The following is a 23,059-nucleotide window of genomic DNA, read 5'->3' as shown; positions in this document are numbered from 1 at the left end:
CTGAGAACCCAAGGAGTACATTTTTTTTTATTTTTCAGCTGACAAAGTCGAGCAGTAAGCCAGCATAAAGATTTCTGCAACAGTAACGATGTGGTAGCAAGGTGCCTAAAGGACCCGAGTGTGAAGAAAATGCATGTACCATCTAATGAGATCAGGCAAGCTGAAAAAATAATTAAGATAAGCTGGTCTAGATAAAATAAGAATATTCACAAGCTTTTCCATATAGCTGTCATCTGGGAAAAAAAAGGGGGAGGTATTGGAAAGAGAACAAATAAATGTATTCACTAAAAACCAGTGCCTACATCCTTAGCAAACTGAATTGGTACTTTGGTGTCAGGCACCCTTGGCCTGGAAGGATGAGGAGTTTGTTGATGCTGTTAATCTACAATAGGGATAGTTTTAAATGCCTTTAGTTTCATAAATGCTATTAGCACTATTTTATTTTTCACAGTCTGTCTGGGCAGGAGTGGCATCATCACAAACAGTGCAAAAACAATTCTGCTTGACTCTTAAGTACAAAGCATTGAAAAGCAGATCAGGTCGTCTGAAAAATCAATCCCTAAGGTAGCGTGTAAACATGAATAAAGATTGGCAAAAGCTTCCTCCCCTGTAAGCAGTTTTAGAACAATTGCCACAGAGTTTGATGACATTTAAACCATGAAAAAAGCCATGCGAGTCTGGGAACAAAATGGAAAATAACATAGAGGCTTCACCCAAAATGGCCATACGTGATCACCTCTTGAACAGAAAACCCCTAAAACAAAGCAGAGTTGTGGCAATAGGACTGCACCTCTAAACAATCCGGCTTCGCAGTGCAGCACATTCCCAGAACTCCAACTTTATAGCCTACTTCGGTACGGATTTTGAATGATCAAAAATTGCCGTAATTTATTCAAGAGACTCCAAAGATAAAAACATGCAAAGGAAAAAGGGGTGAAAAAAATCAAAGCTGCAGAAACAGCAGCTAGAGTTGGCACACTGAGGCTGAATTTCTGTTAATCCAGAACTATGGCCACACTGGAATTTTCAGGGAGTTTCAGGGATTCCGAAGCCACAGCCCCGCTGCCCAAAGCCACCCTGGCCTGCAGCGTGGCACCCTTCCCACCACCCTCTCATGAAAGCACGGGGGTGTTTCTGTAAACCAGAGGGACAAACCGCTCTGTGGAAAAACCCGGAATGAAAACAGGGAGCTGTTTCTCTTTAGGATCTAGAGATTTGATTCACAGAACGGTCACACCGAAGTTTGTTTAGCTGGAACGAGTGGAGATACAGACACTTTTGACAGAAAGCTTGGTTGTGAAAGGAAACACCTTGGTGGGAAGGGGAAAGCCCGTTCGTGTTATCAGGTGACCCTCCCCTCGGAAGAATTGCCCACCCTCCGCCTGCAGCATTTAATCAGCTTGCACGCTTGCTTTCACCGCATCCCATCCCCCCTCACGTCATCCCGGCACCCCCGCACCGAGCCCCGGCCCCGCAGCGGCCTCCCGCCTCTCCCGGCCCCGAGGCAACCGGCTGCCGCGGGGGGTGTTCCTGCGGGGCCCCGGGCAGAGGTGGGGGGTAGGCCGGCAGGCAGCCGGACCTTGCCGGAGGGGACGCGGGCCGCAGCCTCGCCGCACTTCGCCTCGAACAAAAGGCGGCGTGGTGCGGCGCGGCCGCCAGGCCAGGCCCGCCCCCGGCGCCTCCCGCACCCCCGGCCACCTGCGGCCCGGCCTCCCCGCCGCCGCCGCCGCCGCCGCCGCCCCGCCCGCTGGGCCTCACCCCCCACCCTCCCGGGCCCGTAGGCGGGGCGGGCTCCGGGCGGTGCCTCCCGCAGCGGGGGCCGGGGCGGCTCTTTCCGTCGGTCGCCGCCGCAGCATGAGCGGACCGGGATTGCTGGGGCCCGGTGGCGGCGCCGGGTTGCCGCCGCTGCCCAAGAGCCTGAGCGGGCTGCTGAACTCCTCTTCCTCGGGCGGCGGCGGCCAGGGCGGGCGCTGGCGGGACCTGGAGCGGCTCTACGCGCAGAAATCCCGCATCCAGGACGAGCTGAGCGGCGGCGGCCGGGGCTCGCCGCGGCCGCCCAAGCCTCCCAACCTGGACGCGGCGCTGGCGCTGCTTCGCAAGGAGATGGTGAGCGGGGCGGGCCGGGCCGGGCCTCAGCGGGGGCGGCGGACGTGGCCAGCGGCGGCGGGGGGTGGGGGGGCCGCTGCCGCCGCCGCCCAGCGGTCTCCCCGAGGCCGGAAGGGCGCCCCGGTGCCGCCGGTGGAGCAGGCGGTTCGCGGGTGGGTGCGGGCCTGGGCCAGTGCAGCCCCGCGTAACCCGGGCGGGCTGCTGCGGGGTGCCGGGAGGGGACTCTGGGGGAGGGTGGGGACCCCCGGCTCCCGCAGCCCGTGGGGACCCTCTGCCTGCGGGTGGAGGGGCGCCGAGCCAGCGCCTCGCTCGGTGGCATCCATTTGGACCTGACACCCATTTTGGAAGGCTGTTGCTTACCAAAAAAAAAAAAAATTAAAATAAATAAATAAATAAAAAATCCGTCAGCACTGATTCATTCGGTTCAGGTGAAGTGCAATTAAACATCGTTTTCTTCAGGACTTTGTTTTGGGTCGGTGCCGTGGTGTCACGGGTGAAATTCCCCCTGGCGACCTGGCGCACCTTTTGATTAAACCCGAATTTGGGTGTTGGTGCTTTGCTGCTGCCAGCTGCAGTTGTAATGACCGATCATAACCTGCGCGTCGTGCGCTTAGTGTTCTGAAGCATATAAAATACCACATTGCTGAAAATCTGCCTCTTTATGGCCAGTTTCCTCATGGTAAAAAGGTGCTTGAGTACAAGAGGCTCTGTTGGAAGACCTTTATGTGGGCTTAGAAGGAAAATGTAGCCTGCCGAAATCTTGACTCTGCCACCAGTGTTTCAACAAGTAGCTCCAACAGAGTTTGAGATACCCCTGAAACTGTGGATTAGAATTGCCGGTGCGCACCGAAGCGCAGGAAGCGCAAGGGGCTGTTGACTGCGGGGGCTTTTTCTACAGTGCGCTAAGGGAAAACAAGGATATGCTCTTAGTTGTCTTAATCCTTTCTGGAAAGGCAAAGATAACTCATTCTAAAAGTCTAAATTATTTTTCCTAATGGAAAATCAAGTCAGATCCTTATTAAAGTAATCGACAACTAGACTTCCTGTTATCCTTGATGATAATTTGATAAAAAGCTTCTGAAGAAAAAAATACTTTACCTCTGAACACATCATAGGCCTTCAAGCAACAGCCTCCTCGGTTCCAGGTGTACTTTTTTGTGGCCTGCACAAATTGGAGAGACTCTTGCGTATGAGTAGGCTGCCTTTCATTGAGTAGGTAATAGTGCTTTAATATTTATATTGAACACTCTGCCTTCCAGCAGTCAAAGATAGCATTTCTATTGAGTAATGAGCTTGCTTTAAATTTTCAGTAGTGAGTGGGGAAGAAATGCGTAGCAGCATGTTTTCCTGCATGATCAAACAAGTACTATGTAAGTAAGTTTTTCAAGATGAGAAAGTGATGGATTTAGGTGCTTTGGAGGGGGAGGGATTGAAGGAAAGGTCGCTTCAGAACTGTGATCTTGAGGAAAAGAGTCGATTGCATGGGACGGCATTATAGGTTGTCTTGTAGGTGTTATGATAAAACTAGAGTCAAATGTAGATTGGCTGGGATTAAAATCTTTATTTTTGTGCTAGCAGGCTTGGACATTTCTTCAGGCTTTTTTGTGTCTCAGGTATGATACTTGAAAGTTATGAAGAGCTGGAGGCTGCATTTTTCTCAATAGACTTACTGTTCTTGTTTGACTGACACTAGTGGCAGCTACAGAAAAATAAGATCCTAAATGTAACTATTTGATGGTAAGGCCTGCTAAGTTAATTCCGCTGAGCAATTTCAGTCTTGGAGATAGCGCTTGGCGTAAAACTGATCTTCACAGAAAGTGCTAAAGTGCTTTACAGGGCTGAAACAGGAGAGCTGCTGGTGAAAATGCTCCTGTTTTCCTCAGGAGACGAAGAACTGTTTGTCTGTCTCCAGGTTGAGTTTTCTGGCTCAACTCACTCCTAATTGCTCTTTGAACAGTTCTTCACAGCATTCTTGTCCTTCAGACACGTAGCTCTGACGCGAGTCTGCCTGGTGGGTCTCATGTTCACATGTCGTAGCATTAAGTCCAGCTCTATTCTTTCTCACCCTGTTTGTTTAGGTGGGGCAAGCCAAACTTCATTGACTGCCACCTCCAAGGATTGAAGTTCAGACTTTATTCTTGGGCAAGTAAACAGTCATTAGCTTAACAGGTCTGAAGAACTGACTTCAGTAGGGCTAGATGGAGGGGTTTGGATATGGTACAAATACCTCCCTTTTATTTTCCCTCCTGCAGTCTTGTTTGGTTGGTTTTTGTTTTACAAATTTTTGCAGAAGGAGATGTGCACAAGTGCTGGTTTCATTTTACAGAATAGAGAGCAAGGAAGAGTAGCATATGCTTCCTGCTGAGTGCCTGCTTAAACAGCAATGGGAGAGAAAGTTGCTGTATTCGTTACAGAGGAAAGTGGAGATGGGTAAGGAAAGCAGCACAGATCCGAGCTGGTGGAAAGGCTTGTCTGTAGCCTCCTGGCAGCTAGTACAGCGTTCCATGTCTTGTCCTTAAGTCCTCATGTTTGGTCTGTATGGGACATCATGTCTTGGCTTCATGACCTCACCAAGCAATTTGTGCTGGTCCTGAAAGACACTGTATCTTTTTTTTTCTGAGTTGGAACAGGGTTGTGTGTGATACTTCCCCTGCCCACCTTCTCCTCCTTCGATCTTTAGAAAAAGGATCTGGTAGGATAGTTCAGCAATGCCAAAGGAAGATCTTCATGCTAGCCTCTTGTGGTTTTCTCATGTGCTGAGTGTATCTGTCCTTAGAATTTAGACATGTGAGGAGAGATTTTTCTGAGTAAGAGTTCTCATTCTGGGTAAAATGTAGCCTGATGTTCAGGCTGCAGTAGAGGCTGCTAATGTTTGTTTTTCTTTTTTCCCCCTCCAAACATGAGTTGTAGCAAAAACTTTTCTTTGATGAAACTGAGGCTCACTAGGAACAGCCTGTCAGCTTAACACTTGCTTCAAAATTTAGGCAGAAAAGGCTGCTTCTTGAAAATGTTAGGTTGGGTGATGGTTTTAATTTACTGCAAGACAAAAGCTAGATTTAATTTGATCTGACTTGGATAGGTGACAATATCAAATGAACTCTCCATTTTGTTGTCAGAGAGGGAAACTGCTCCGAGTTAAATGACTAACTTCATTTTGCTTTGTGGTGCAATGTCCTGGTTTTGTACCTGACATAAAGAAGCAGGCTACAAGGTAACCTTTTTTTTTTTTTTTAATGTTGCTGTAAATCTTTAATTATCTCTGGAACTAATATTTTAGAACTTTAGGGACCAGACTATGAGGCACTTGATTATAAATCAAGCCTATGCTTGAGTCGCATGTGAAGATATTTTGGAGATTTGCAGACTAGAATGCACATCCTTATCTCACTTCTGCTTTAGTTTTGCTGCCTTCAAGTAGCGTGCTGTATTGTGCTAGACATACCTACCCTTGTCAGATGCCTACATATGTTGATACAGAAAATAAATCTATAGTAGGAGATACTTAGCCAGGAAGTAGAAAACCAGCCTGAGCTCTATTTGCAACTTTTAATCCAGTCTGTTTTAAACAAAACCAGAAAGCCTATGATACTATGTCAGAAAGGTGTGTGAAAGGCACACGGTGTTACTGGAAAAAGTACATCTCTTGCATAATGAGGAATATAGTTTATTAATTTATCTGTAATGCTTTGGGTAGGAGTGAACTGCTTATTGGAATTTCAGCAGGGCGTTGTAATACAACAAAATCTTGAAGAGCACTTTGCTCACGTTCTGCTGTATTGCGTCACGTTGTTCCTTGTTCTTTTGTCCAGTTTATCCCGTGAGGAGACTCTCACCTTAGAAAATGAATTATACTTGCATATCTCATAACTGTTCAAGGCAGAAAGAAGCTTGATACTCTTGTTTAGCAATGGCAGTTATATAGCATTGTACTGCCAGTAAAATCACAGCTGTAATACTGCTTGTTTGCTTGAATTCTTCCCCCCTCAGGTTGGCCTTCGGCAGCTGGATATGTCGTTGCTGTGTCAGCTGTACTCCCTGTATGAATCCATTCAAGAATATAAAGGTGCCTGCCAAGCTGACTCTAACGCGGACTGCACTTATGCTCTGGAAAATGGTTTTTTTGATGAAGAGGAGGAATACTTCTAGAAGCAGAAGATTCACCTCCAGGCTGACCGAGGTTCTTCTGTCCTTCTCTCCCTGTAACACACCTCAGCAAGAACAACTGGAATCTGTACGGATCTCCCTTCCTGAGGAGGAACACCTGGCTACCCCGAGTTGTGTTAAATTCACTTATTTTAACAAGCTGTCTGTACAAGTTACTCATGCATATACCACTTGAGGAAAGTGCTGTATGCTAACTTTTGAAGAGTCCTCAAACATGTTTGACAAGAGTTTTCAATTTAATTTGCAAGGTGGGTGTTTTCAACTTACAAACGTTGGTAGCTTATAACTGGAATTCTAATCGTAGAAGACAGCAGTGACTTCCTGAGTTGTAATAACTTTGTTAAGGCAGGAGGGAAGCCTCCGCTGTGGTGTAGATAGCTCTAGGTGATTTTTTTTTTTTTTTGCTCAACGGTATTGAAAAAAAGCATTTTGAATGGGCATCTGGATGTACGCACATCCTCAGCTTTACTAAGCTAGTTCTGCTCTTATCAGCTGCATCCAGTTTTGTACTGGGTGGATTGTTTACACAGTTTATTTTTTTTTCTCCTTAAGCTAATTTTGACTTTTCCTTATTCCTGGCTTACAAGCTGTACCTGTGATAGTGAATGTTATCACGATTTTTTTTTTTTCTGTTGATCTATTTCACTTCCTTGGTACTGCCACTTGGCATTAACTTTTATACTATGGTCTGGATTTCTCGCATCAACATAGCTCTTTGACCTGCTAAACTCTGTTCTGAAATGGTTTGCTTAGCTTTTACTGCGCTGCATAGTAAAAGCACAGATTCAAACATTGTCTGTCTGCCACTATGTGGCTTGGAATAACATGAACTCTTGTGCAAGTGTTCTCGATCATATGAAGAATACGGAAACCTCTCATATGACAAAATGGGACAAATTGCAATATTTTATACTGGGTGAACTTTGTTTCTGTAAGGTAGACTACAGCTCTTATTTTTAAAAATGCAAAATAAATATTTTGAGCACATACTTTGCATATGTTAAAACTTTTTATACTATCTTGTTCTTTGAAGTGTAACTTATTTTGTTTTCAGAACTTACTAAAGCACTCAGTTAAGTTTTTATTGTTTCTTAGTGTATACACATAGTGCTTAATCAGCTTGGAAAATGAGAGTTGCCAACTATCTGAGTCTTCACCCTTCTCTATTTTAAGTAAGATCGCGATTTTCATTTCTTAACTTGAATTCTAAAGATTGCCGCAAAGCAACAGTGCCTGAATCTTGACACAAGCTAATTATTAAGGGCTTAAATCTCAAAAGGTTTTTGCATGGTTCATGTCTGGCATGCATACAGTTTACAAAAAGAATTGGAGATCACATTCTGGGGTAGCTCCTCTCTTAGTTTTTAGCAAGTGCTAGGATGTTGCAGTGATAAAAGCCAAGAGACTTCCAGGGTGGAGTTTTTGTGCATTCCCTCTAAAACCAGATTATTTTAGTGGAATTTAAAGGCCACAAGAGTAAAGACTGTGCTGTAGTTGTGTATCTTTAGAAGTTCTTAATCTAGTCTGTGGCAATGGTTGGATTTTTTTTTTTTTTTTAATGTTAATTCTGGTCTAATTACTTCGCTCACCCAAAACTAAAATGAATAATAAGGCAAACACAGATAATCTGGCTACGTCGATATTTTAAAAGTTGTGTATGTGTGTGTATATGCATTAGTATATATACATGCATATGTTCATACAACTTTATGCTTTGACTTAAGAATGTATCAGCTTTGAATATAATTTGCTGTGCTTTTGGTATTTAGATGAGGCTTTTTCTAGTCTGTTGAAGTACTACTATTTTCTTGCTCTTTCCCAAAAAATAAAAAGCATGATGTTTAGCATAACTTCTTAATGTTGTGTGTATTTTAATTTACAATTTCAGTGAATCCGAACCCTCCTCCTAAAAACCTAGGACTAGTCATCACCCCTGGATTGAAGCAAGCAAATTTTAAATTACAGTGGAAAAGGTTCTACCTGCCTGTATTTGGAGTGAGAATTTCCTTCTTCTCTGTATTAATTTGATTTTACTTATTTTTTAATTCAACAGAAAAAATCCTGTCTCTACTAGAATTAAAGATTCTGGTTTACAAATCCTTACACAGTGCCATTCACTAGTACTCCCACTGGTGAGAATGAACTTGAGCAAAATTCACAGTACTTTCTTTTATATAAAAAAAACTTAAAAGGCAAAATTATTTCTGTTTCTAATTTTAATGCAGTGTGCTTGTGAGTTGGGGAACATGGAATGTTTGGCTGGTATTTGCTGAAGCAAGAGAAGCATAAAAGTCTCAGGGCATCAGTCCACAACATCATCTGCACTGGAAAAAGGATGTATTATTAGGACTTGCTATGTTTTCAGCACCTTGTCTCTTTTAATAACACCTTTTTGCATGTGAGAGGAGTTATAGTTTATATTCCTAAGGCAAATTCAAACGCTGTGAAGGCTGGCTAGCTAAAGCTTTTAAAAACAGTAAATTTATTAAGTCAACAAGCAGTTGTTCCAGAGGCAGATTTCTCTGCCTGGTGTCTCAGTTGTGAGCTGTACCTCTTCACCACATTTTAACAATATGAAGTAGGGAAATTGCTTTGAAAGAGACATGCTTGGTGGGAAAGGATAGCTTAATTGAGTAATTGAGTAATTGTTACATGCAGCTTCAAGTCAGACTTTGGTTGTGTGCGTGACAGAACAAGCTGTGTTACAACAAAAGTTTGCTACACTTGGTCCAAACCCCATACCAGCAACAATCCCTTTCCCATCTTTACCCTGTAACCCTGATGTGAGTTACACATAACCTGTTAAGGATGCCTTTTAAGGGTATAACAGAAGAAACTCCTGAAAACTTCGTTACTCAGTGAATACTGCACAACTCTTTCAGTCCTACACAGTGCAGCCAGCTTAGCCAGTACTGTGCAGCTGCAGGAAAACACAGGTTTTCAAGGAAACAAGGACAGTCAGGCTCATGCTCCTCAAAGATGGAAAACTGAGACTGCAGTGGTTCAGGGGGCAATCTACCATGGGTAACTCTTCACTGGCCTTTCTCCAAAGGGCCTACAAATGTGGTAATGCAGTTCGAAATAAGGAATTATTAGGTCTGTGCTAGCTATATTTCAAGATTTCTTTCTTTTTTTTTTTTTTAACAACACACCACCCTCATTTTATTGCTATAACAACCACGGAGTCATACAGACATAATTACATTACATTACCCTTGGAAATGCTCTTAGTCTACAAAAAGGGAAGAGTCTGGAAGAAGTTTTCCGCTGTGGAGGAAGTGTGTGTTATAAAAAAATGGGCAGCTGATGCCCTGGCAGCAATAACAGACGAGCATTTAGGTTCAGCTTTGGCTCCTGGTGAATTCACTGTGAGCCCTACTGATTTTAGTGGGGATGGACTCTGAAGCAGTGATCTTTTTCCTGAAATCAGAACTGCTGCTCAGTCTCTTTCCGTGACTGTTTCTGTACTAGCATACAAGAGGTATTCAAACACACACTACAAATGTTTTCAAAAGTACTACTTCGTAATGCAGTGAAAGGCAGTAGGTGATCATTTGAATAACTTGTAAAAAAGATTGGTGTTGCTTCAAATAGTTTTCCAATAGAGGTGGGGCAAAATTACACTCTGTTTGTGGGAGCTTGGACTCAGATGCTCACTAAGTTGAGTTTTCAATACAAAATTCAGTGAAATCGGAAGACTAGGAGACAGATTATGCAAAAATTATTATAATACTTGTAATTAATTTAATTCCTATCATAGGTAACCAAATTATTTTGCATGACCTAAAATAAGTTGATTTTTGAAAATTGTTTACATTTTCTTGTAAATAATACAGTTTGCAAAATTTTAAATGCAATGAAGACAGTAGCAAAGCCCCTATATTCCTTATTAAAAAGTTGATCCACTTAGTACCTATTTACAAACCTAAGGTTTTGCCTCATATTCCATCTCGTTCTTAAGGAAGCAAAGCTTACGCAATGACTCTGCCCATGCATTTTCTGTCAGTCTGTTTGCTATAAACCACATCTGATAGCTGTGGAAGTTGGAAAGTTGCTCTGTTTTCACAAACCTTGTAAAAATGAGCAGCTGGAGGAGGAGAGAGACTTATTGCTGCTTTCACGACAGGATCACGGGTAAAACTCACCTTTTGATTTCTGTTTGGCGACTCAGAAGCTGGAAGTCAAAAGCCGGGTGGTGACCTGGCTGCTGGCGGCTCTGCAGCAGCTGGGGCACGTGGCGGATCATCCACGGTGGCGAGAGCCAGTGGGTGGCGTGTGGGAAGGAGGCAAGAGTCTTCAGCACGTCTTTTAGCAAGCGAGGATGAAAACTGAGGATACAGCAAGGGGCCCAGGGAAGATCCCAGGTGTTGCCTTCAGGACTAAATGGGATGCTGGAAGGGGTGAGTATCGTGACGAGGGATGTCACAGAGTTTTTGGAGCCTGGAGCTTTGCGCAGTTTGGAAGGTTGAGGTCGTGAGGTTCTTTAAGATCTCGTGTTTCATTAGTTCTGCTGCTGACAGCTTGGGGGATTTTTCGTGTCCTTCTTAACCTGTTTTAGAGTCTGAGTATACACTACTTGTCATGTATCTTTAATGTCACCATTATTTGTTGTAGGTACAGTTTTGCCTAACTTGAAAAATCGTGTTTTATTTGCCTTGATGCCTCGCTAAAGCCATTCATTTTGCTTGAGGAATTAGGTTGCGCTGAGCGCAAGGGGAGCTAATTCCTCCACTCTGTCGTTCAGCTGACCGCTGGGGAGGAATGTGAAATGGAAGGATTAGTCAGGTACGTGCCAAAGGGAACCCTATCAACGGGTCTTTTATTCTCCAATATGCAGCTTTGCATTCTTCAGCCCCTTCAAAAGAATTTACTCCCGTTTTCAAAATGACTGCCTGTAGAGGTTATATTACCACAGCAGTCTGAGGTTCATATTCCTTTTCCTATACTACATGCATTTTCTCAGAAAACAACTCCTCAGATGTAGATTTTTCCATTCATTGTTGTCTTTGGTTTATTTGAAGCTACTAAATTTAACTCTAGACAATGCTGTATGACCTAAGGAAATAACTCACTTGTTTTCTTAGAAAACTAGTTATAAGCTCTGTCTTATTTGCAAAGTAATCTAATACTGATTTTAACATTTTCTGGGAATTTCAAAGCTCCTTAACCTAAGTGCTAAAGCTTCCTAACTGGCTGTTCTATGATCGTGATGACCCTAACTGTGCAATTAGCTTTGCCATCATCCAGGGTCTGCTGCAAGGACTAGTTTCTGCCCTGGCTTAAAGAACCTGGGGTATCTGTGCACAGTGGTCTGTGTGTGCTGACAAACTCTTCCCAGCTCAAGTTGTCTGGAAGAGCGGAGGCGGCCCCCACAGAACCCAGATGTGCTCCAGGGCAGATGTGATGGATTAAAATGTAGGTGAGGCTCCTTTGTGCTGGACTGGCGCCTGCAGCTTGCTGGGCAAAATTATGCCTTCTAAGGACTCAGTAGGATTAGCAAGGAGATGTCCCTTCAGTCACCAGAAGTGAGTTTGGCCATTTGTTTTTAAATGACAGAGGGACTTTGGAGAGGATGAATATTCACTGCAGAAGTCTGTTTCCCTTACTTTTTTTGCTCCCTTTCATCCTTTCTATTCAGGAAAACTCATTAGATGAAAATGGAAACAACCAGCCCTGAGTAATGAAGCCCACATCTGATTTCAGAGGAATGTGCTTTTAGGAGTAGAATTTACATTTTTCAGATAAGGTTGGTATGCAATTTGAAGAGACAAACACATTTGCTATTGAAATACACAGGCTTGTGACTATTTGAACTCTTCACTGAACTTTTGCCATGGTTTTAAATGCATTCATGCTAAGACATTGTTAAGATAATGTCTTTAAGAGAAGGTAATATTTAAGAATTCCTCAATTTAAAATCAGAGGAGAAATCCCATGCAAATCATGGATTATTAGAATTTTAAAAAATGTGACTGAAGCAGACTGTTTAGAATTGTCAGGGCATAGAGCGTTCAATGCTGTGTCAAACCACTGCCCTAATTTCATGTTAGCAGAAGCAGTTCAATTCTCCTCGCAGTCCTAACTACTCTCTTTCAGAAATCAAAAGCATTTCTCGCATGGGTCAGAAACATCCCTGTGATAATCTGGCTAGACACATGAGTAAGAGTTTTAAAGCTCATTTTGGCTCAGGATACCAGCAACTGTCACAAACAATAAAGTTGCCTGTCTGAGCCCTACCAGCTCTTGCTTAAACTCTTCTGACTCGTCAAACAGCAGAACAAATTATGGCAATTTTTATGCCTTTACAAAAAGGCAACGTAACAAGGTTGTTACTTCAGTTATAAAAGCACCTGGGCCATACAGACAGTGCATTTCATTATTTTTCCTCTCAACCCTTTACAATGTCTTTGGGTAACTGAATCTGGAATTTAACAAAAACCCGTAGCACTAATTATTTGTATTGAAATCCCTCATGGCCTACAATTTTATCAGCATTGCTTAAGACACTGGAAAGTTCAAGCAGGGCAGGCAGAGGCAAATTAACAAGGAGTGATGCAAAGTTTTGAACAGGTAAAGTACAAGCTTAAACAGGACCACATTTCTAACTCATTCCATTACTATTCAGTAACATCACAGGCTGTTCATATCATGGAATTAAATTAATTTTATATGCTACATTACACAAAAGGTAAACTACTGAAATATTAAGATAGTTGTTTGGTATAGGGGAAAGACATTGTATCAGAACCAGCTGAAAAAAAACCCAATACATCAAATCAGAGTGAAAATTAATTTCTCATAGCACTAGAATATCAAAGTCCTGTTACCATTTGGTTTTTATCTTGTATGAACACAGCATGACTATATTCCAAGCGTCTCAATATTCCTTTTTTCTTCTGTTCAATATTGTACAAATCATACAGAATCTGGCTTGCATCTTTGAATTACCATTGCTCTTTCTGACTGATACTTAGTCATATTGCTCAAATTGGAGAAGCATTTCCTTAAATATATTGTGTCATACAATATAACCTGTAGAGAGAAATGGAATATATAGCACCTATTCACTATATAATTTATACCTCTCTTTGTGTGCATTTTTAGAAAAAGAAGTAAATTTATGAACAAAGCTGTAGTGCATTCTGGGCACAGTCATTGCGCTTGCATAAATGATTAAAATTTAGTGATAAATGAGAGCGGTAGAAATTTGTGGTAATCTCTGTGGGGATGAAGGAATTCTGTTTTATGTGTTTCTTTTGTCCTGTCTTATGTCCTTTCCATGGGATTTGCTTGAGGTCTGAGTTTTCATATGTAAATAGATTTGTCTTGTCTCCAGTGCTTTATATGGTTACACAATAGGACTTTTTTCCTCTGTGCCATTTATCACTAGCCAGTTATTCAAAAAGTCCTTTCTGTTTCTGTTGCAAATGTAGGACTGTTTTAGGCTTTCAATATCACTTCTTCTCATAGAGAATAAAACTCTTTTCTATGCCTTCAAACGCAGGTGTGTACAGACAGAATACGTCAATCAGTATTAGAGAAGCCAAGCATATCTCACTATTACCGCATACATTAATTTGTAAGAGCGTCTGCTTAAAAGTATGTGGACTATGGAAATTTACACTACAATTTCTTTTGCAGATTAAAAGGGAGTTTGTACAGATGCGTTTATTCTCCAAGAACAGAGATCTCAATTCACGATGCCCATTCTCTCATGCCATTCTGAATTAAATATTTTAGGCAGTGATTATATTTTTGTTCCAACTTAAATGCATGTAACCCAATGTGTAAGTCCTTACAAGAAGCCTGCGCTACATTTGAAGAGGTACACCCTGCCTTACTTGTTTAAAAGTCCTAAGTACTTTGCAGTCATACAGCCAAGGAATCTGACTGATGGATTTTCATGCTGCTGGCTTAGCAAGGCTGTTGCAAGGGGTAGCAGAGAATTGGAAGCGAGCAACCTGGAGGATAAAAGTAGAGGACACTGACTTACTAAAAGATCAAGCCACTATGTTCACAATGAATTCTTCAAGTAAAATCTTGTATTTTCACAAAATCATATTGCTTGAATAAATGGTCATAGTTGAAAAGCTGAAAAACAACTGGGCATCAAACTGACGCTACACAGAGTAAAAACTGAGAGGTCTCCAAATTTAGGAAAGACATCTTAGCTTTGGTCTTTCAGAGCCAGGATCTTTGGCTGCTATTGAGAACATCTGTCAAGAGTACCCGTCCAGCCTCACGGCTGGAGGAAGGACCAGATGACCTCTGAGTTCATTTCTAGCCCCATCCGATTCTGTGAAAACAAAACTGTTCCCATCGGCAGTGGCAGAGGCAGCTGCCAGCTCAGGACAAAGAGCTGAGCCTTCAGGAACAGCTGTTGCGAGGAGTTTAGAGGAGCCAGCACTTTTCGGTATAATGGCATGAAATTACAGACGGCATCTTCCACCCTGCCATTACCGGGAGGAAGGATCCGCACATGAAGGCTTCCTGTTTTGCTATCCTCTATCAGGATGTATTGTAGAGGATTAAAAAAACCTCTCTGAACTTTCTATCAAAGCACTCCTGCAGCTGAATTAGATTAGCATCACCATGCTGGCATTTTTTTTTTTTTAAATGAAAGTAGATGAGTAACAATGAGCAGATGAGACACAATCTGTATGTGTTTCTGATGCTCTTTTATCAGGGACATGACTTTTTTTTTAAAAAAAAAACAACCTGATACAATCTGTCCTGTTGCACAATAGTCAAACTACTGTGAGGGTAAGATGCTTTTCTCCCAGGTGGCCTTTTCTTTCAGTGTAGGACCTTTATATGGTCAAAAACTGGACAATATCATACACAGATAAGGCAGAAAATGCACAGGCTGTAAGAACAGGATTGACCTTCTCTCTCCATCTACACACACAGACACACAATTTAGATAAACTGCACAATTCAATCGAGCAGGCAAGTTTTTAGGGAAAAATTCGAAAGTGTAAAATAAAGTTTGAAAAAATGCGAGTTTTAATACAAACTAAGTCTTCTCATGTGGTTATGTAAAGAAATGTATACTTAGCATTGTGTTCATCCACAGCAAAGTTAATTTGCTTTTCCAAAGGCAAGGTTTTGACTAATCTGTCCAACTTTGCTGAAAAAATTCTTCACTAATCAGCACTGTCTTAATTTTAATTCAGCTCTTTCCCAGGACAGAATGACTAAGAAATGGATTGTGTTTTCCTTGCTGTGCAACCCGCCTGCCATTTCCAGACTACTAAGCAGGGAAAATGTCCTCATATGGACATATGTTGTTGAAAAAATTGGTAAGGAGTATGCTCAAAGTGATACATTCGCTTTTGCTTCTTATCCTGGAAAGTCCAAGACATTTTTCCTAAGTGCTGGTATTTCACACTTAATTATGCAGTGGATGCTCTTGATAGAGAATGTTTTCTTCTAGATATTATTACACTTTTGTTGGCTTTTGATTCATGGTGATCAAAAGAACGTTGTAGTCCTACTGAGAGAAAGAGATGCTATCTCTGCTGTAGCCAAGACATGATACATCAGTGGCTTTGAAGGTTAGAACCAAAGCTTTATACTGGAAGTGAAGTGAGAGACCAAAGAAGGGATCAAAGTTTAGGAGTGGTGCGTGTATGACAGCATCAGATGGGCTACAGCATGTGTGGCAGGGAATCACTATAAAGTTAACACCCACAGATGCTTACAGAGTGAAATAGCACTTCTGAGAAGAGAGTGCAAGGTGACTAGAAATACTTCTGTGTTGTTGAGATTTTGATTCCTTGTTTAAATTTGTGCAATGTTACTGGATTTATTTACTGAAAAGATACCAATGGTTTGTAATATTAAAAAAAAAATTATGCAGGACCTATCTGTGCTTTCTACCGCTAACAAAATACCTTAATTTTCCTTTCAGATAGCTGAAAGTAAGATCAGTTAATGTGCTAGCTCCCTCCCCTCCAAGTTTTTTAACTAATTTCAGATCTATTTTGGCACACAGCAGCTGCAGTAACTTAAAATTCACAATAAGGGATTCACAATTTCCTGTATATACCCCTAAAAGTCTTCTGCAACATACATATACCAACTGTATGCCAGCAAGAGTCAGAATTAAAGCTTCTCTTAACGTGACAAAGACTTTAAACACATCACCTTCAATATTCATATTCTCTGGCTCCTGGCATGTCTGTTTCAATATCTGACATCCATGGTGTTGACTGACTCCCAACAACCTGCAGCTGAGAGGACTTAATGCTTTTCATCCTTTTAAACAGACACAAACAAATTAATCCTCCCTCAAATCCTGTGATGGTGGAGGTACAATCATTTTATGGAGCCATGCATATGACTTGCTCAAGGTCGCAGCAGTAGTCTGTCTTGTAGCCAGGATTAAGATTCAGGTCTTAATTCAGGTCTCTGCTCTTCTGGCTCACATAGCTATGGCAGGCAGCTCTGTGCAGCTTATGGCCAACAGTACTTTTGCCTAAAAATGTATTCAGAATTACAGTTAGAGATTGTAAGAAATTATGGGGGTCATCTGGATTTATTTCTGCAGCAGCCAGCACATATACAAACTGTATGAGCTAATGCTCTTATGCTACTATGTAAAGGAATTTAAACCACATTTTTACCCAGGGAAAAAAAAACTCCTAACAAACCCAAACAATATCTATTATCCTAATGAATGGCAATAAAAACATCATTGGCAGTATTTCCTAGCTGCTTTGCAGACCTGCCATGTATTTATACAGCTCTCAAAAGAGCCTTATAAATTTAGGACAGCAGCTCATGTTTAGGAAAAAGATTCATGTTCAGATCTTCTTTCTATCCGCCTCAGTAATATAGTAAGCATTATTGGAAAGACTAAGATGGTCAGAACAGCATTATAAGAGGCATGAGAGAAAACAGGAATCTTGTTATATATACCTTCCTGCAAATTCTAACTGCAGCAACCTGGGTGTCAAATTTATTCAGCAACAAAATTCATATTGATTTTTTAGCAGTGGAGGAATGCATTAATTATGTCTTTTGCCATTTGCATTTTTTCTTAGCTCTGTGAGGCTACTGAGAATAATCCCAGCTTGCAGGACTGTTTATGTCTTAAACAAATAGAAGCCATGCTAAAATAATTTGCATTTTATAGCTTTCATGGTGCACATATTGAGTGTACCTTGATACCAAAACAAGTATTTTGTGATCTGTTTTCATCACTTCCTTCACTCTGAATTTTTCCAAACTGAAAATGAATGTTGATTTTAAAAGCTTGAATTTGTGATTTTACAAACCAAAAATGAATCAAAGAATATGTACGTAAGAGTCCTTTTACATTCCTCCCAGTTTTGGAAACAATAGTGCTTCACTTCTCAGCTCCAGATGGCACTGTGGTGCTTAACACTACCGGACTGGGGGGCAGCTGATGGATTGCAAAAGCATGCAGGCTCCTCAAAAACAATGGCTTTCTTGTTTTATGAGAAATCAGCTGCTAATAGTTTTCCAGTGCAGATGTCCTATTTTACTTTCAGTTCAGTGAAGACTGGGCTAACAAATGGCAGTTTATATGCCTGAGATATGACTTGTCGTGGAAAAAAGGAGTCGCTTGTCTGTACGTGCACAAGGTCACAAGGGCAGTAGCCCTTGCTGCCATCAGCAAAACCTAATGAAACACACACCCTTGCAGAATGAAGGGAGAAGCTCTGCTGTTGCACAGCTCTTCCAGTTCACAGTGATTAATTCTGTCTCTGTACAATTGGTAGTTCTGCTTATAAAAGTGTATTTTAAAGAATGGAGTGCAAATCACTGAAGGAATTACTGAGGTTATCAGTAACTTTTTAGGGAAACCCATAGACTTTACTGTTTGGAAGACATCCTTTCTCATTTCATGTTATCACTTAGGCTATTACAAAAATGTCTACAATAAATAACATTCTTCCTTCATGTTCATCCTATGAAAATTTAGGAGTAGAATATTCATGTATTTGTTTAATCATACACTCATTCTTGTCTATACTGCATGTTTTCTTACATATTATTTTTTTCTTGAGATTTTATCTCCTTAGTTTTAATAGTTTTCCCCACTCTTAATTTTGTAGAGGTCTGCCTGACACCTACATTCTTTTAACCCTTCCTAACTTACACTCTAATTCTCCAATTCTGTACAGAGTAATTTCTAAACACTTGTTACCTGATGTATGGACCCAGTTTAAGTTCCCAGCTCCCACTGCACAATCACTAAACCACTGTTCAACTCGACTCTGAATAACATCACTAGTTCTTCTGTACATTTCGTCTGACAGAATTCTGGAATTTCCGCCATAGGCCCACAAATTTCCCATAGGCCACGAGATCCCTTTTGATTCCAAGCAAAACTCAAAGCGTTTACATGGGTTCATTCACAGGCTGTTATATTTTTAACCAAAGTAAATCCTTTCCCATTAAGTTAATAAAGCAACTGAAGATATATAGAAAAGGCAGGCTATTTGTCTTACATCCTTCAGCACAGATAACTATTTTATTACAAAGAGTTTATAAAAGAAGAGGAGCTCAAAAGACAAAAAGGAATAAAAGCCAGAGAGAGATTACTGTTTTAAACAGGCAGGACGTTAAAATAGGCTATATTCTCGCTGAAGCACTGTATGGAATCCTTTTCCAAAGGCATCAAAAATGCACACACACCTGCCCACACACACAGAGGGCACTCTCAAATTCCCCCTAGATTTATGAAATATTAGCATATTTGTCATGTTAGTTCCAGTAAATGAGCAGCCATAAAACCACACAAGGCAGAATGCCTTACATTACTAGACAACAAGGATGCCTTAGAAGACTGAAAACCTGCACAACACCTGCTTTTGTTCCACAGCTCTGTAGCTATTAGTTTTCTTCTCCATCCTCAAAGTTTCATAAGGACAGTGGTGGCTCCTGATAGCACGACAAAGTGCATAACTGGTATGTTATTGGCGTGTGTGACACAATAGATAGGCATTTCTTCTTTTGGAATGTGTTCATGTCCATTCCAGGTCTTCTGAATAAAACTCAGAAAATGTCCTGAAATCAATTTTTAAAAATTCAAAATAAACTTTAATTTAAGAAAACTCTTCCAAAACAAAATTTATTTACATTGTATTTACAATTTTGCTGCTGCTGACTAGGTAATATTTACATTATATGAAATGCAAAATCTTCCCCTTGCATTAGTCACACTTAAATGGCTCCACTCAGCCTTTAAACTGAAACCAGTGGCAGAGCAGACAAGGGAGACATTTCTGAAAAAAATCTTTTGTGTGTAACTTATAACCATGACACATAAGATTAATAAAAAAAATTTCTAACTTAAGAGCAACAAACCAAAGCACTGTTGTTGCATCATTAGAAAAACAAAATTGGTGGCAGAAAGAACGTACATTTCCTGAGGAGGGACATACAAAGTGCTGACAAGCTTTATCAGCTGCAATGCTAAGGTTGTTCTAAGATGAACAGAGAGCTGGGTAAAGGCAGATGACAGCTATAATAACAAAAAGGATTTGGCTCAGCAAGCACCAGCATTTTCCTAGTACATATTCTTCCATTTTCCTCTCCGCTGCAGCACAACTTCATTCTTAAACTCAAGGCAGCAGGTGAAGGAGGAAAATGAAAGCAGGCCAGACCAGCATCCCTGAAGCTTTTCAAAAAGATCTGCTGTTCTTTCCCTTTGCACCTTCTCAACTTGCAGCCTCTGTTGCAATGCTGTGTGCTGGTGTGGGAGGAAGATGAGCACTACTCAAAGCACCTTTTGCAACACACTGGTTTTAAAAAAGCTTTTGGGGGGTGGAGTAGCTCTCCAGTCTAATTATGTAAAGCAAAGCATGTTCTAGGTACCATGTTGCCAAAGCTGCTGCTTAGTCAGTAAGCAACTGCACACCTACACTCAATTGTCTGGCCACTGATTGACATCAGTAGCAAGGTGGATCCCTCATACACCTTCACAACGATGCACTTGCTGAGGCAGTTGCAGTGTTAAACTGTCTCATGTACTTAAAAGAGGTTGCAATCTGGGTTTTTTTTTGCCTTCTCTAGTGTCGTAGTTCAGCCCCTATCGGGACCAGACTATGCAGTCTCTCTCTCACTCCCCCACCCTCTGAGAGAATAGGGGGAGATAATATAAGAAAAACAGCTTGAGGTTTGAGATAAGGACAGGGAGAAAAAGTTACCATTACGGGCAGAACAGACTCGACTTGGGGAAAACTATTCATTTATTACTAAAAACAGCAGGATAATGAGACAGAGAGCCTCCCCCCAACCCTCCCTCTTCCTGAACTTAACATTATCTCTACTACCTTCCCCCCCTGAGAGGCACAGGGCGGGAAGAGGGAATGGGGCTTGCGGTCAGTTCATCACGCGTTGTTTTACGCCGCTGCTTCATCGTCGGGGGAAGAACTCCTCACATTCCTCCCCTGCTTCGTTGTGGGGTCCCTCCCACGGGCCACAGTCCTTCGTGGAACTGCTCTAGCATGGGTCATCTCTTCCACGGGGTGCAGTCTCTCCAGAACGGCTGCCCCAGAGGGCCCTCCATGGGCCACAGCCACCTTCAGGCATCCACCTCCCCCGGCATGGGGTCCTTCACGGGCTCCAAGTGGATCTCTGCCCCTCCGTGGACCTCCATGGGCTGCAGGCGGACAACCTGCTCCACCAGGGTCATCACCACAGGCTGCAGAGGAATCTTGGCCAGGAGCCACATTACTCCTCCCCCTCCTTCTTCACTGACCTTGGCGTCTGCAGCTGTTTCTCTCTCTAGAAAAGTTCTTCAAAACAGGCAGGCAGATGCCTCTCAGGATCTCTTCACATGATCCATCTCATCTCCTCTCAATTTCTTGCAGCCAGGCCAGGCTGAGTTGGGCCCAATCAGCAGCCTGGCAAGAAGCCAGAGGGTGAGGCCTACAAGGCCCATGAGGCCTGCGCCTCCCCCTCTGTGCCTCTGCCCCTGCTCAGCTTCTTCACATCTTTTTATTTTTTTTCCTGTTTTCCCCTTCTTAAATACGTTATCACAGAGGCGTTATCATGGAACATTCTGCTACCAATCGGCTCGGCCTTGGCCAGCAGTGGGTCTGTCCTAGGCCCAGCCAAGTCTGAACAAAGGGGAGCAACTTCTAGCGGTTTCCTACAGAAGCTGCCACCTTAGGCCCCCCCCTCACTAAACAAAACCACAACATCTAGCCATACCATACATGCTCAGAAAGATGTCAAATTTAACACAAATGGCATGAGTGGTGTTAGCCTCTGACCTATTAAAACAGAATCAGGAACCATTTGTTTTTCTGACCAAGTAACCTACCATGGCACGGGCAGTTGCATCAGACAAACATGTCTGATGTCTTCTGTGGTCATAATATAGACTTACTCTAAACCTGTTTGGAATTGAAGATGCTGCAAAACGTTATTTGATGCATTTTGCAAAACACAGATAGGAGTCTGCACCTGAGGAAAATGAGGAACGCAAGTAGTACCTGTAGGTAGTACAGCCTTCCAGAACTGAAGCAGGAGAATTAAACATTGGATGGAATGTAATGGAAACTGGTTTGCACAAAAGAAGTAGGTACATGTCCTAACTACCGTATGGAAACGGATTCTGCCAGTTTCCTTGTGGGACATAGAATCATAGTATCATAGAATCACATGGTTGGATGGGACCTATAAGATCATCTAGTCCAACCGTCTTCCCACTACCATTGCTGCCACAGCTACTAAACCATATCTTGTAGCTCCTCATCAAGCCGCCTCTTGAACATTGCCAGGGACGGCGACTCCACCACCTCCCTGGGCAGGCCATTCCAGTGCCTGACCACTCTTTGGGAGAAAAAGTTTTTCCTCACGTCCAATTTAAACCCCCTCTGGTACAACTTGTGGCCATTTCCTCTGGTCCTGCTTGTTGCCTGGGAGAAGAGGCCAAACCCCTGCTCATCACAACTTGCCTTCAGGAAGCTATAGAGTGCAATGAGATCTCCCCTGAGCCTCCTCTTCTCCAGACTAAACAATCCCAACTCTCTCAGCCGCTCCTCATAAGACTTGTGCTCCAGACCCCTCACCAGCTTTGTTGCCCTTCTCTGGACACGTTCCAGGGCTTCAATGTCTTTCTTGTAGTGAGGGGCCCAAAACTGAACACAATACTCGAGGTGTGGCCTCACCAACACCGAATACAGGGGGATGATTACCTCCCTGCTCCTGCTGGCCACACTATTTCTAATGCAGGCCAGGATGCTGTTGGCCCTCTTGGCCACCTGGGCACACTGTCGGCTCATGTTCAGCTGAGCATCAACCAACACCCCCAGGTCCCTTTCCTCTTCACAGTCCTCCAGCCACTCAGCTCCGAGCCTATAGCGCTGCATGGGGTTATTGTGGCCAAAGTGTGGGACCCGACACTTGGCCTTGTTGAACCTCATCCCATTCAGCTCAGCCCAGCGATCCAGCCTATCCAGATCCCTCTGAAGGGCCTCCCTACCCTCAGGCAGATCAACACCGCCACCCAACTTGGTGTCATCTGCAAACTTACTGAGGGTACACTCAATCCCCTCGTCTAGGTCATCAATAAAGATATTGAACAAGCTGGGCCCAAGTACCGACCCCTGGGGGACACCACTTGTAACAGGCTGCCAGCTGGACTTGACTCCATTAACTACTACCCGCTGGGCACGGCTCCCTAGCCAGTTCTTTATCCAAAGAAGGGTATACCTACCCAGTCCACAGGCAGCCAGTTTTCCTAGGAGAATACTGTGAGAGACTGTGTCAAAGGCTTTGCTGAAGTCCAGGTAGACCACATCAA

The 23,059-nt window shown here is 42.6% G+C and overlaps 1 protein-coding gene across 1 annotated transcript; it reads left to right on the top strand.

Moving 5' to 3' along the window:
- The first annotated feature begins 1,842 nt into the window (after nucleotides 1-1,842).
- On the top strand, nucleotides 1,843-8,120 carry FAM89A (family with sequence similarity 89 member A). The gene is made up of 2 exons (XM_086744703.1): nucleotides 1,843-2,106; nucleotides 6,094-8,120. Exons 1-2 carry the CDS (start codon nucleotides 1,855-1,857, stop codon nucleotides 6,250-6,252), a joined length of 411 nt encoding a protein of 136 aa, XP_086600829.1. The 5' UTR covers nucleotides 1,843-1,854; the 3' UTR covers nucleotides 6,253-8,120.
- Nucleotides 8,121-23,059: the final 14,939 nt, after the last annotated feature.

The sequence above is a fragment of the Chlamydotis macqueenii genome, chromosome 3 (assembly GCF_036417535.1).
Source record: "Chlamydotis macqueenii isolate bChlMac1 chromosome 3, bChlMac1.mat, whole genome shotgun sequence".
NCBI classification, from domain to species: Eukaryota; Metazoa; Chordata; class Aves; order Otidiformes; family Otididae; genus Chlamydotis; species Chlamydotis macqueenii.
The sequence above is the reverse complement of the archived record's forward strand: the minus strand, read 5'-3'. Positions and strand labels throughout refer to the sequence as shown.